At 43.5% G+C, this 15,621-nt stretch overlaps 2 protein-coding genes across 2 annotated transcripts; both read right to left on the reverse strand.

Annotated features, from left to right (window-relative positions):
- Positions 1-152: 152 nt before the first annotated feature.
- Positions 153-1,226, reverse strand: LOC310936852 (beta-1,3-galactosyltransferase 2-like; the record flags this gene model as incomplete). Its single annotated transcript, XM_083901007.1, has 1 exon — positions 153-1,226. The coding sequence occupies one exon, from the start codon at positions 1,224-1,226 to the stop codon at positions 153-155; it is 1,074 nt and encodes a 357-aa protein (XP_083757133.1).
- A 2,487-nt stretch (positions 1,227-3,713) lies between these two features.
- Positions 3,714-13,660, reverse strand: cdhr5a (cadherin-related family member 5a; the record flags this gene model as incomplete). Its single annotated transcript, XM_083901008.1, has 14 exons — positions 3,714-5,556; positions 6,807-6,967; positions 7,774-7,840; positions 7,928-8,041; positions 8,493-8,699; positions 8,790-8,887; positions 9,231-9,321; positions 10,619-10,804; positions 10,888-10,992; positions 11,073-11,159; positions 11,238-11,327; positions 12,380-12,439; positions 13,208-13,380; positions 13,567-13,660. 14 exons carry the CDS (start codon positions 13,658-13,660, stop codon positions 4,975-4,977), a joined length of 2,115 nt encoding a protein of 704 aa, XP_083757134.1. The 3' UTR covers positions 3,714-4,974.
- Positions 13,661-15,621: the final 1,961 nt, after the last annotated feature.

Genomic DNA, 15,621 nt, shown 5'->3' on the forward strand with positions numbered 1-15,621 from the left:
CTATGAGAAACACCATGAGAGTCATGTGGAGCTGGAGACTGCATCAGTGTTGTATGGACTCATGTGACATCTCTCGAGGGGAGATGGCCTTTGTTGTTCTGGTTCCTGACCTGTGGAACTTGGCTTTGAGCCAATGTCTTCACTGTTGTGTGTCAACAGTGCGGACCTGGCTTTGTGTAGTCGGCCCACATCGCCATACGATCGGCGTCGGCAAAAGTTGTTGTGGCTATTAAATTGGAGAAAGCACAGCGATTGTACGGAACAGCAAAGACATGGAAATAGTTCCAGTCTGGGGGATCAGTGGGCTTGATGCCCAGGTGCTCCATGCACAAGCCCAAAAAAACGTCTTCAATGTAAACAGCTTTGACGTGTTTGGCTCCCTCCAGCAGCTTTTTCGGGAGGTCCATAGACAGGACGTAGCCAAGACCCAGAGCATAAAGTGGGTATTGTGACCTTGGGAAAATATCGTGGGGAAGGAACCATTTTGAATTTGGATTTCTAAGAACTTCAGCGCCGTGTGCCACAAGTCCGGTCAGGTAGTTTGATTTTGGAGCGTTTGACAACATTGTGATGAGTCTGGGAACATTCAGGAACATGTCTGAATCGATCTTCATGGCGTACGAGGCGTTGGAGCAGTAGGCGTCCAGCCACTCCATCATCACCATGGTCTTGATGGTCAGGTTCTTGTAGCAGTCCACAAAGTCGCTCTGGATCAGGTCTCGGTGCTCGTTGCTCTCCTGCAGCAGCTGCTCTCGGAGCTGCTCGTCTCCCTCTCCAGTGTACAGCCCCAACAGGAAGAACACCGTCACCACTTTGTCCAGTACCACACTTTCACCTCCCCATGTTTTGCGGATGATGTCACGATCGGCCCTGTTTTGTGGCGCCACAGGGACCATCAGAACCAGGAAAGGCTTCTGCTCTGCACATTTCTGTGGCTCATTCATGATGAAGTGATACTGGTAGGGATATTCCACTAAATATGCACCTGGAGACACATAGGGAGGCGGGGTTGTTGGCACAGAGTCATTGTTCGATTGGTTGGTCTCAGCAGGAACACTGACGCTGCTGCTGCTGCTGTTGGTTTCGCTGGTGGTTCTGATGCTGGAATTTAGCATTTCAGCTAAAGCCTCATCCATGTCCGTCGTCTCTGAAGGAACCAACCATCTGTGAGTTGTGGAGTTTGCCGGATGTTGCAGCCACCAATCAGGGTTCCACTCCATCGCCATTCCCGCGACGTTGGTGTAGAAAATGATGAAGACAACACCCGAAAACACCAGAATGAATAAAAAACTGTGTAGTCGGGACCTGCACCACCACCTCCTGCTGCTGCCGCCGCCGTCCACTGGCTTCACAGTGTGCGTCAGGCCTTGGCTGAAATCAGAAATACATTTTCTGGTTTGTTTTTGTTTTTTCTAAAAAAGGATCCAGTCCTGTGCATTATCATCAAAGGAAATAGAAAGAATCACACACACACACACACACCTTTGTCCACCTGTCGTCTTCACACCCTCCAGCATGTTGGCACTTCCCTTTGTCAAATGGAGGTTTGATGCTTTTCATCTGTTGTGTGAAAACAGAGTCAGCCTTTAGTGTCATTTGCGACACAATTGACAGAATAACGAGCGACAGACGACAAACATTCAAACCTGAGAGGGACTACGACAGTTGTCACACAATTATCACTTTATTATAGAGTCAAACTTCTTCACGTACCTAATCCCAGAGTGTGTGTGTTCTTCCAAACAGGTGTGCTGCTGAGAGGTGGCTGCTTCCAAAAGAAGAAGAAGAGCAGATGTTACTCGTCTGAAAAATTCATGGTAGGATTGATTTTCTCTCAGGTGTCAAAAAAGCAGAGCAAGGCATTAATATGTTTCGTCCAAATGTCCCCGACGTCCCTGTGACATGTTCCAGCGTGACACTGAAGCAGTGTGGAGAGAACTGTGTGTGGGTGTGGGTGGGTGTGTCGCTTTTTTTTTTTTGTACCGCCAGGGAAGCACCTTTGTTGTACTGTCAGTGACATTTTTATCTTATGTGTTTTCATTTTTTGTCGTTGCGTTGTTCAAACTTGATGAGGTGAGGAATTTGCTTTGACAAATGCACGTTCACTGAGTGCCGTGCAATCAAGATCACTGTCATTACACACCTCACGTAGCTCCAATTATTATTTATTATAAATTATTATTAGGAGGAAAACAGAGGTTCACATAAGAAAACCAAAGCTTTGCTGACGACTGTGCTTTGATTACGAACTGCGCGTGCTCCATCCACACAGACTGGAGATCATCTTCATCGTAACATCTATCACGTACAGTTTGTATCGGGCACAACACGTCCTGTGAGATCATCTGCAGCTGAAGCTAGATTTGTTTGCATATCCTTCTGATCACTGCATGCTACTGTGTGCAGGGCACAGTGAAGAGGAGCATGTAAATGTGTGCAAATATTTCCAAACAAACTGAGCAGTGTAACCCGAGATCATCATTCTCCGAGTGTGGTGTGTCTGCTATGATCACTATTTGGATGTTTGTCCTGATTTGACTCACCCTCCTAATCATTTCATAAAGGTGGTGGTTGTGTGCATCATTGCCTCAGAACGACATCTCTGTGTACTCGCCTTCATTTCTTCTTCTTTGCTCTGTAGCCCTGTCTGTTATCTCTGTAGTCACCATGTATCTGTCATACAGTGGTATGCCAAAGTTTGGGCACCCCTGTAAATGTTCATGATTTTCATTTATAAATCATTAGTTGTTTGGATTAGAAATTTCCGTGACCGTGAACCGAATCGCAACCCATCCAGTGGTATTTCAGTTCAGTGACTATGTCAGACGGAGTCTGTGCACCGGTTGCGCAGGAAGTACTGAAGAACTCTGTGAACAAATCTTTTTATTGATTGTAATGATTACGTTACACCGGAAAAACCTGCTTTACAAGTCACTAGTTTGTGTCATGTATAAACGACGCCATGGCAGCTGGTATATGAAGTCATGGAAGACGATGCTTGTGTCTGACACCAAACCGAATAGACATTTTTGTCTTTTGTTTTGTTTTAATTAAAGATCACCACAGTGACTCTGTACATAACCAACTAACTTAAACTTGGCAAACAATGCCGCAGCAGTCCAGCAGTGGTTTTGTTGACTTTGGTGTGGAAGTGAGTGGCCTCAGGATGGTGTTGATGATCGGGGAGGTATCATGTCTAAGTGGCTTATGGGTCATTTTGATCAATGACTGAATTCAAGTTACATTTCTGAGATCATTGACGTGGTAAATGTTGTCATCCGTGATGAGATCGTTGTAAAACACTGACTATGTGCGAGTGTGGGATTGTGTCGACTCAACAAATCTTGCAAACTTTTTTTATTTTTCAAATTCTTCCCCTAAGCACATCAGTCACTTCAATGTACAAAAAAACAAATCCATACTTATACATTACAATAACCATAGATTTAACCGTAAAAGCAGTTATTTCGCTGATAATGTATGGAGCGCCGTTTGTAAAGTTGCTCCTTTATGAAATTAAGCCTTTAACTTTGTATAAATGTAAGTTTATTTAGTTAGTCACTTTTAACCAAAACAATTTAGGTCACTTTTAACCAAATTTACAGCAACATTTACATTTTAATGTAAAGTGTTAAAATCTGTTAAATATAAACATTTATATTTACACATTTACAGTTCAGAATTAAATGTGGCAAAATGTCTATGTTAAATTCAGCATGAGTTACTTTACGAACGGCGCGCGCACACACACACACACACACAAACTGAATAAAATTGTCCAAATAAAAAAGTCATGTCAGCTGTTTGGTATTCAGGAAATGTGGAGTTTAGTAAAAAAAAAAAAAAGCTGAGGGTGAGACTGAATCGGGACAACACTCAAATACCCGAATTCACAGACGTCACCTGCAGCCAGGCAGCACCAGCTGTCAATGACACTGGTGTGCACTCATATGTACTGAGATTTATTGTTTTAAAAAATATTCACTAACATTATAAACCAAGTGAGAAGTTGAGGCTAATTTTCCCACAGACTTCCATTCAAACTGAGTAGAGTGGAGACTTGTGCCCTATACTTCCATGACTTCACCTTTCAAAACAGAAGGCGACGTTCAGTTACTATTTGTGGTCCTTGTTCAAACCCAAGTTCAGTTGTGTCACGAAGGAAAACATCTTGTGGATTCTTGAATCTGCAAATTAGCCCCATTTCCACCAAGCAGTACAATTCCATTCAGTGTGTTAAGTCATGCAATTTTTTTGTTCTTTTGTTTTGTACTGTCCCAGTTTCTGGAAAGTCTGTTGGTGTACAAGCACATTGGTCCAGTTCCTACACAAGTATGGATTACTGAACATGCCCAGGCCCGGGGACCCAAGAGCTCACGCTACAATCCAGATATCTTCACTTTTATGTTATTTATACCAATATTTACGTAGTTATGCTATGTGATATATAGGATATGAACCAAAGTATTTGGACTTCCACTCTTCTTGGAAGTGTTTCTATGGTGAGTTTGTGTCCTTTCATTCTGTAGAGCATTTATGAGGTCAGTCACTGATGTTGGACGACAAGGCCCTGTGTGTGGGGGCCAGTCAAGTTTGTCCACAACAAACTTGTCAAACCATGTTTTTATAGTCTTTGCTTTGTGCACTGGGACACAGACGTGTTGGAACAGAAAAGCTCTGAAGCAAAGCATTGTCCAAAAAGTGTCTTGATATGTTGAAGCGTTAAGATTGCCTTTCAAAAAGAACACTGAACGCTGATGCCCTTCATTGTTGTTCGTTGTTTACTGTGTGGCTCGGGTCACACACTTATCACCATCAGACCCACACGGTCTGCAGATCAGGGTTCCAAATTGCACTGTGACGAGCTGAACTGCACTGTACTGCTTGGTGGAAACGAGGCTCTAAGTGTTGTCCTGGACTGTGACAACAAATCAAACAGCATTCTGACTTGAGTTTGAACTCTGACCCTTGTGGTCAGCCCTCCTGCTTCTCCTTATCTGAGCTTGTTCTACCACAGTCCTCCTCCTTCTCACTGGGCTCGGTGTTCTGGACCTCCTCCTCCTCTCTCAGCGGGGCAGCCGGGTCTCTGACAACCCCCTCCATCTCCACCTCCCCCTCTAGTTCCTCCTCCGTCTCCTCCAACACCTGGCCTACAGTGTCCGGTATGATCTCCACTTCGATGTCGGAGGAGTCCTCGCTCTCTTTGAACCACACCGTCTTCTGGCCCTCCTTTCTCCTCTGCCTGGTCAGGATGGACCTTGTGCCATACTCGTCCCCGTCTCCTCTGTCCCTCCAGGCTCTCCTCGTCGAGGGGCTCCCCTTGGGGACGTGGTTGGTGTAGACGCCACAGGAGGAGCAGTGGTGGCTCCGTCTCTCCAGGGGAATGACCCGGCCCCGTGGCTGGGGGAAGGTGCTCCGCCTCGGGAGAGGGTTGCTCCAGCGCCTGACGCCCACGCGGCTTTGGTCGCCCTCGTTCTGGAAGCCGTTGTTGGTGTACTGCAGGGAGTCCCTGTGTCCAGTCCGGTGCCGGTCCGTCTTCAAACAGGGGCCCAGGCACTGGAGACAGAAGAGGGGGCCCCTCATTGTTAACACAGGATTAATGTAATGTAATGTGTGAAATTCTAATTGTCCCGAGTGGAAGTTACCTTGCCTTTTATTTAGTGAAACCCTGATATTCATTCATCATGCAGGAAGTACTGAACAAGTCATTTTAATGATCTGATTCTAATGACACAGTTACATGGAGCCACAGCACTGTGTACATATTTACACTGTTAAGTCAAAGAAGTGTTAACCACAGGTGGACTTTTTCTCTCTGCTTCACTTCGCCTGCCTGCCACTTCCACCTCATCAGGCAACTCAGCGCTCACCTGTGAACACACCTGCTCCTCATCCCAGCCCAGCATAATATATTCTCTATTACCTGCTTCGGTAAATCATTTAAGCCTTCTGTTCTTTAACCTCCTGGTTCCCGGTCGCCTGTGCCTGCTTGGCATTTTACCACAGCAGAGGACCTGTTCACTGAGACTCTGTATTTTTTTGTTGGCATTTCCTGAACAAACGCATGAGCTCGCCACTAAATTCTGTGCTTTCGGTACTGTAATTGGGTTCATGCACGGCCTGTTACTACAGGTGTTGCAAGTGGGTTGCTGTATCATTAGGTGCTAGAAATGTCCATATATTGGCAGACGATCACAGGAGCGGGGAAAACGGGACAATGACCCCAGCTCCCACACCTTGGTTGACGTCAAATTCAAGGACTTTCCAGGAACAACTCTCTCAAATTCAAGGACTGAACATCCTGACACAGCTTAAGATAGGAGGAGACAAGGATTGTCCTTGGGATCTTGGTCAAAGTCAGTCTTTGTCATTTTCTTGTCATTTTAATTTCCCAGGCATCACATTTGTTTCTCTCGCTCTTGCTTAACTTTACTTGCTCATTGTTCTGCATGGAATCTCACGTCAACGGCGGCGCGAGACAGTGGACAGTGTCCACCACTAGTAATTATGGCTTGACGTTTGCTCTGTGTAGGCTGAGTCTATGTACATCAAGCAATGTAGGGCATGAAAGAGTAGGTGGCGTTGTAACAAACAAGGGAGACTGTTACCTAAATATCAATACTTGTTTGTTGATTGTTTGCTTACACAAAATTTAAGCACTTTCAATCACCCAAGTCTATTTAGGGCCATTTTCAAAAAAAAGGGCCTTGAAATAGTAATTTATGTACAAACCAGTGGGATACACTTCCATGTTCTTGTCACTTTCTGGACTAAAATACATAATCAATGAAAGGAAAACAACTGACCCCACATAGTTTGTCCATGCTGCCATTTCCCTTCCACAAGCGGGAAATCAAAAAGCCAATGACAATGAGGCAGAGGACGAGCAGAGCCGCCATGACCAGACCCAGGAGAGCCATGTCTCCTGGACGGTAGCCGATGTTGGAGGGAGATGGAATGGCCATGGCTGCAAAGAAGACACAACAGTGACCGGATATTAAGGCCCAGTCCTGTTTCTTTTGTTTAGCCCTGAGATACGAGGAATGGTGGTTAAAAAATGTGGTCCTGTGAACTGGGAAGACCCTTTGAGAACATGACACGTCATCACATAAGGAGAGAATCAGTGTGCCATCAACAACAAAATATGGACAAATGAAGTCGATGCAGTATTATGTGCTTGTTTGCAGTAAAGCGGAGATAGGTCACGAAAAGTCTTCAACACTTGGGAATACTGGTGGACTAGTTTATGGTAGGTACAAAACACTGCCAACAAGTTGTGTTGTCGTTAGCATAGCTACACAACATTCTCAATAATGTTTATTTTATGACGGTAGAACAATGTTCTAGTGTATGCATCATCACTACAGTAGTGTGTTAGCTTTGATATTGTGAGCCTACGTGTTTGCTTTTATTTAAGTAAATAAAAAACTCAACCTGCTAAAGTTTGTCATCCAAGATGACAAACATGTCTTCAAATGTCTTCAACACCAATACTGGTGGACTAGTTTATGTTGGGCACAAGACACTGCCAACATGGTGTGTTTGAGTAGTGGTGTGTAACAACACAACTTAAATCTAAAATATTGTTTGCTATAAGTCAATAAAATGTGTTAGCTGTGTAGCTACAACATGCTCAATAATGTGAACTTTACATTAGGGACTGAATCTGAACCTAAATCTACATAAATGATAATCTTATGCATTCACAGCAACCAAAACACATGGAACCTGATGAACCTGTTGGAAACTCCTTGTACCCAAGACTCGTCTTACCCGGTATGACCTGAACAGAGACGGCTGCTGTGCCAAACTCCCCTGTCGTTGCGTCCACCGCCCGGAGCTGCAGACAGGAAACAGTTTGACAACGTCACATATAGGAAGAGAGGAAGCAACCGGAGATACTTTTATTATTACAAGTGGAGTGTACCTGCAGCGCGAAGGACTCTGTCTTCACAACTCTCTTCAGGATCATGAAACCGTCCGAGGTCACGTTGACGTAGCTGCTGTACTGAACCTCGTATTTCACATCTGGATTCACACCCTGACACACAAACGGAAGCATCACAGTAATCTGGATTCCAGTAATGTCGATCACAAACATTTTGATTTAATTTAAGCCGTCACTGTTCAGTGATAATTGTGTCAGTTCACAAAGACCAGCAGCAGGTGGCGCAAAATGTCACCACAGAATGAAGGAAAAAATGTATGATTTAACGATGTAAACAAAGAGCACCATTAGCTGTTGATACAGGGTCACAATTGTTCCACACAAATGTCAGTGTTCTCATTTATATATTAGCATGATATATATCATATATTTTGTATCCGTCCCAAACGTTATCTATGTCTCTAAACTCCATGCATCTTTTGTATTGGTATGGACGTTTACGCAATACGTTTAATGCAATATTCACTTGAATTCACCTAAAAATCCAAGATGACAAATGTCTTGAAATATGAAATAACTGAGTAGCAACACATTGGAAACTCACACTAGCAAAGTCCTCGTCCCGCGCTCGCACCCTGAAGGGCCGGTTTGTGCTCCGGTCTCGGAGGATCATACTTTCGGGAACGGAGTTGCTGTAGATAAATCCTTCGTATCGCTCCTTCTCAAATCGTGGAGGATTCCTGCTTCTCTTCATCACCTCAATGGTCACCTGAGTCACTGCAAACTGGTCCCTGTTCATCACCTGAGATGCCTGATGACAAGGTGGAAAGACGGGTGAGTCCTCATACACAGTATGTGCAGCATGAGTTCCATTTGACATCACAATAAGAATGTATTTTACCAGAACAGTGAGAGTTATCGGGCCGATAATATCAGCAGCTTTCGTCATGGTGATGTTTCCCGTTTCTTCATCAATGTGGAAAATGTTTCCTTCGTTTCCTGAAGACTCAGAATAATTGATGTTCATATATAAGCACATGCAGCTCTGAATCGTTATGATCATTTATAAGGTTCCAGCAAACTAAAAACTGCTTTAGACTAAAAACTCTAAAGCAGGACTAAGTGGAAAAAACTATGCGGTAGATTTTGTCAAGTTTACAGATAGCTACTGATTCTAAAAGCTAAGCCATAAAATATTGTGATTCAAAACCGCAAACCCTGCAATACATTCTAATATAATTAAACAGTTATACAACTGTAATTATAATGTGCATGGAATGTTAAAGTGATCATTCTGGTTTTTTTAAATGGTAGGAAGTAAAAGGTGTGTTCCAGGTCCAACCTCGCAGTATTCTGTAACTGATCTGCTCGCTCCTGTTCTTGTCTCCGTCCTTTGCAAACACCGGCCCAGGCTCCAGCGCTAATGGTCCTTCCTGTGAACATTTTAAAATCATCACACACACTGTGCGAAATACAGGGGGGTCTGGGGGGGGGGGTCTAAACTAGGTCTGGATTGAATTGTATTGAATTTTATTCATGATTTTGATTTTGGCTTCTCACGATCATGAAAACATTATAATCGAAGAAAACCGATTAATGCGCCGCATGGCGGGACGTGTAAATTCCTATGCTCGAAAAACGCCTTGAATGCACCCGTGTTACGTGCAGCTGCAGCAAGCGTGTGACGTGCGGAAAATTTCTCGACTTTCCAAAAAATTATGACTTTTTTTTTTTTTTTAATTGTTTCATATTTTTTGGGAAAAGTCGAGATCTCAACTTTCCAAAAAATGATGGAAAAAAGATTTTTTTCACAATTTTTTTTGGAAACTCAAGATCTCTACTTTGAAACTCGAGATTTAAAAAAAAAATCTTCTTTTTTTTTTTTTTTTCTCATGTCACTTCGGGGGCTCCGTAATTTCTGGCTGTTCTTTTAAATTATATTTAAAGTTGAGATTTGGTGGCTCAATACATACTCAAGTTTTAAAATCAATGAATATCGTGTCTATTAATCATGATTTCAATATCAGTCAAAAATAATTGTGACTAATATTTTTGACATAATCGTCCAGCCGAGTTCAAACATGTTACAGTGTCATTGAAAAACAAATTTTTTTTCCCTAAAGATCTTTATAATTTCAGTTTTACATATATTATGATCTACATACATAATACACTTTGCATGCTTTCTTATCCTTTATAACCAGACAAAATGTAAATTATTTAATTTGTATTTTTAATGTTTTAATGAATTGCTTTCCAAATGGTGCTGTGGAAAAGGCCCACACAAGCCCACATCTGACAGGGAAAATAGCCAATACTGCAGCGTGGCACCTGGGCTGGTGAAACAGTATTGCACAACAAATGGGAGATGGGACCCCCCCCCCCCCTCGATTATTAATGGGTATTTCGCACACTGATCACACATCATCAGTGGCCACTGGAGTCAATCCCAGCTGACAAAGGTACACAAGGTGCATCCTGGACTGGTTGCCAGGTAGTCAGTCCATTGCCGACACACAGAGACGAACAACCATTCACTCTCACCTGTGGTCAAGAGTGTTTAATAAACCTCTGTGTGAGGAAACCCAGAAAAACCAACGCACCTTTGGTTGGATGAGGTTATTTTACTGTAAGGCAAAAGTGCTAGCCAATAATCTGCCACGTGGCCTCTCATTTCCTAATGGTGAAGCAGTAAAAACACTATCTTGGTTGCTGTGGTGAGAATCAGACCTCTTTCTCCGTCAGGTTGACCTTGCCTCTGTAGCCGCTGCTCACACACAGTTTGGCGATTCCTAAATTTGTCCTCAAACACGGCTGAAACCATGGCGGCCGGTTATCGATGTCCTTCACGTTGACCGTGATCGTGGCCACTGACGTGAAGAACGGCTCGTTGGAGGCCGAGCCGTTGAACGTGTCCTGAGAGCACATGTGACAGGTGAAAGGTCAAAGTGGAGCAGAACCCACCTGGATGTTGTTCAGTTGTTTCATCACTGTCGTACCTGCACGTGTAAAATCAGCGATATCTTTTGTACGACGTCATAGTCCAGGAGGCTCTTTACAAGGATTTTTGGCATGTTGATGTTCTCCAATCGGAAAAATTTATCCTGAATTAACGGAAACGAGAAGAAAAATATTATTTTTTGCATATTTTGTTGATCGTAAAACACTGAGTCAAGTCACCGACCGTCGCCGACTCTAAACGGTAGAACAGAGGCGCAGAGTCCACGTCCGTCGCTTCGATCAGACCGACACTGGTGTTGATCGCTGTGAGCTGTGGGAGAAAAACCTCAGTCAGCATCTGTGTCCGACAAGAGAACAGTGCGTCAACAAAGACAAGCGGAGCACTCGCCTCGTTCACCTCCAGCACGTAGTGGTTTTGTGCGAAGTTTGGAGGGTTGTCGTTCACATTTTCAACCAGGACTTCAACGGACTCGTTCACCTGAGGCACAAAAACATGGTGAACTTCAGGCCAGGTTTGTTGAACTGCTGAGAAGACTGGATCTCTGCTCTGTCTCTTGTTTTGAAATTAACGGCTTGTAGGAAGACTCAAAATGGCACTTGGCATGCTAACAGCTAGCTGCATGCTAGTTGTGGAGACTAACATTATTCTTTTTTAGCTTGAACAATTCGATATTTTTAAGTTAACGGAAAGACTCAGAACATGCTAACAACTAACTGCTAGTGAAACTGGAAACTGCTTTATATTAACAAGCTGAAAGGGTATGTATCGCCACCTAGTGGAGTGGAGGTAGACTCATTTCAGTCAATAAATCAATTGCTTGCTTGTGATTATATATTGGGACAAAGGCAGTAGTTAAGCGTAACTACATAACTCCATGCATGGTACTTCCTGACCTGAGAACAGTTTCAGTTATGAATCTGTCTTCATCTGGAATTCAATTGTGTAACATTTTGTGCGGTTTATTGATTACAATTCTCATAATAAGTGTAGCCTAAGAGTAAGCCTTGTATATGTGCTTTGGGGAAATGTCTTGAATTGTCACTACCGCTGTGTTTCCAGTCTCGTATAAAGTACCTTAAAGTGATACTAGACTAAAAGTACAAGTATCTTTGGTAGAAGTTGACTTTTTACAATATTACTTCAGTAAAAGTCTTAAGAAATGACATAGAAGTCAAAGTATTCTCTGCTAGTCTTTATGTGTCTTTGAGCAAGACACTTAACCCCATGTTGCAGTGTGTGAATGGGTGTGAAAGATGTGTGAATGTCACGTAGCATAAAGCAGCTCATCAAAACTAGTAAAGACAGAATGGTAAATACAGACCATAATACCAACTCTTCTTCTTCTGATTTTATTTGGTAGTAATGGGTAAAAAAAAGAGAGTTAGAGCAAATGCAGTGGAGGAAAAGTAAAAGTTGCAAGAAATAAAGTAAAGTACATGTAAATGAATTTTGTACAACACTGCCTTTGACTACCACAGCAAAAACAACAACACAAAAAACAAAACGTGACATAATGTGACTCTACTCACAGATCTGGAACCAGTTCTGCTGCATTGCACCCACACCACCAGAGCTGCACTGGGCAACGACTACAAATCAAAGCGGAGTGAGTCAGCTAGGTCAGCAGGTTAATGCTGTCAACACCATATGACACCTGATATTCACTCTTCTGCATATAATACAGACACTTCTGTATATCACGAACGCTTCCCTCATTACCACAACAGACTCAACTTTTTTTTCCCAATATTTCATGATTACCCAACATATTTTTAAAGGCATGTAGCTGAACTAAAATAACACTGGTACCAGCTCTGGTGCTGAGCCATCCACATTTGTTGGTATTGACTTGAAAATGTTGTTACAATCTAATTCTGAAATTCTACATTAATTATATATTATTCCTCAAATGGCAATCAAGTTTCCAACTTTTTATTTTTTGGGATATTTGGGTTTTTCCAATCCAATTTTATTTATCAAGTACATTTTTATACTACTGTGTGGTCTGACAACAAGAGGGCGAAACGACACACATAAAGGCAATAAAAGAAACATTTAAAACAATAACACAGAAGAAAAAACTGAAAATAAGCTATGGTAATTGATTCGTCCCCCCTATAAAGGGCATTGCACTTATCTAGGTGAGTGGAAAGGTATGGCTCAAGGGGCCCTAGGTTGTTCAATGTCCTCTTCTCATTAAGATTTGAGGAAGTTTATTGCCAATCCATGATTTTATTTCATTGAGACAAACCAGACGTTGTTGTACTGAAAAGGTAGTGGTCTTTATCTCATATCTTCAGTTTTTTAAGTTTTATACCATCCAAACCAACCAACCAAAAATGATACATGTAACTCACCTCATAATCGAGTCCCTTCTTCACCATCAGGACGTTTCCTCTCAGGTAGAAAAGACCTTCAGGGTTCACTGTGACTTTGAGCGTCACATCACCGCTGGAGCTAATCTGCACCAGCTGCACGTCAGCTGTGCTGTTCTCAGGAACCGTCACTGGACCAGGAGGCACCGAGCAGACTGAGACAGACGAGAGACGGCCGATCAATCACACTGATCATGGACAAATCACGTCTTAAATCTCGCCTGTGAAATTGTGAATCTTAGATCTTAGAGGCCAGGAGGTGAAAAGGTTGAGGGGCCCCTGTAGGCCTCATCACCATCACACAGATGACACCCTGCAGATAAAGTCAGAGCTCTACTCACGTCTTTGAGCCACACTAACTGCACAAAAGTAACCGACGACGACAACGCATCCAAAGAAACCGCTCACAGGTTTGCTCCTCGGTGTCAGTTCCATGTCCTGATCTCAGAGGCACCAACACATGAAGTCCCACGGAGGATGAGGAGCCCCCTGGTACCAGCTGGTACTCCGCCACATAATGCCCCGTCTGTGCTGCCCGGGCAGTGGGAGTCGACTACAGTTGCAATGTTTGTGATTTCATCTCACAGTCACATATTGCATGAAGCGCCAGGCAGCAGAGGACTCGCTGCCGCCCACGAAAAAAATACTTGCATCTGTTTGAGCTAGGATGGGTCATTCTGTATTGGTGGCCCTGATGCATTCTGGGAGGAATCCAGCAGAGGAGCTGAAATAATTTCTCACATACTGCATCTGAACACGTCAGGGTTTTTTTTTTACAGAGCAGTTTAAAGCTCAGGCAATGTCAGATAGATAGATAGATAGATAGATAGATAGATAGATAGATAGATAGATCTTAGTAATGTTTAAAAGCCTGGTGCCTTTTCAACTTGAACTGATCTACAGTTTGGCATTCGCTTTGATTCTTGTGTCGGACGTCGCACTCATGACTCTTCCAGTGACGGCTCAGCTCACTTGGAACCTCGCCAGGTCAGGTACCAAAAAGAGCACCAGGTACCAGGTACTATCGCTAAAAAGCAAAAGAATCCCCAAAAATGTGGAAACACATTAATCCTGCATTAACAGATCCGAGCGCTTCCATCGACAATGCGGATGCTGCTGCGGTGACACAGCATTTCCTGAATATCCATCCATTTTAAGACAAAAAAGGTTACATATATATTTGCGACGCCAGGCAAATTCTGTTCAGTAAGAGATGAAACCAAATGGCTCCTCTGATTGTAAAGGTTGATGACCCCTGGTCTCAGTCCAGTCAGAAAGATTGATTGAGTGGTAACGATGGACACAAACAGAGACGCATCATGGCTTCACATGTGGACAAGGCACTACTGTACACACACACCAGGCAGTCATACACAGACACACACAGCACCCCCTTCCCTCCCCCATCGCCTCTGTGTGGGAACAACAAGCTCACAGTGTCGTGATAAAGCTCATACATTATGTTTCCACTGTCACTGAACACATACACACAAACATGTTTTTAGATTTAATTTAAACACTACAGACATGATGCATTCCCGAGCCCCTTACCCTAACCTTAACAATCACAACTAAGTCCCTAAACCCAATTCTAATCCGAACCCTAAAACCAGATCTTACACCCTGAAAAAGCCCTTTAAAGTTGTGGGACCCACTACAAGGTCAAAATATCCTCACAAAGACAGATTTGTATGGTTTTTGTGGCCCTCGCAAATATCTAAATATTGGGTACATACACAGATAAGGGTTCAGTCCTTTCAGTAATGTACCAGTAAACTTCTGGAATTGCTTCCTCTTTGGCGGTTCATGGTGGCTCAGCTGGTTCATGGTGGTACAGGTGGTTCAGATGGTTCATGGTGGTTCAGGTGGTTCAAGGTGGTTCAGATGGTTCATGGTGGTTCAGGTGGTTCATGGTGGTTCGTGGTGGTTCAGATGGTTCATGGTGGTTCTGGTGGTTCGTGGTGGTTCATGGTGGTTCCGATGGTTCATGGTGGTTCAGGTGGTTCAGATGGTTCATGGTGGTTCAGGTGGTTCAAGGTGGTTCAAGGTGGTTCAGATGGTTCATGGTGGTTCAGGTGGTTCATGGTGGTTCATGGTGGTTCGTGGTGGTTCAGATGGTTCATGGTGGTTCAGGTGGTTCGTGGTGGTTCATGGTGGTTCATGGTGGTTCAGATGGTTCATGGTGGTTCAGGTGGTTCGTGGTGGTTCATGGTGGTTCCGATGGTTCATGGTGGTTCAGATGGTTCATGGTGGTTCAGGTGGTTCAGATGGTTCATGGTGGTTCAGATGGTTCATGGTGGTTCATGGTGGTTTGTGGTGGTTCAGATGGTTAATGGTGGTTCAGGTGGTTCATGGTGGTTCATGGTGGTTCGTGGTGGTTCAGATGGTTCATGGTG

Source organism: Microchirus variegatus, assembly GCF_963457635.1.
Source record: "Microchirus variegatus genome assembly, chromosome: 14".
Classification (NCBI taxonomy): Eukaryota; Metazoa; Chordata; class Actinopteri; order Pleuronectiformes; family Soleidae; genus Microchirus; species Microchirus variegatus.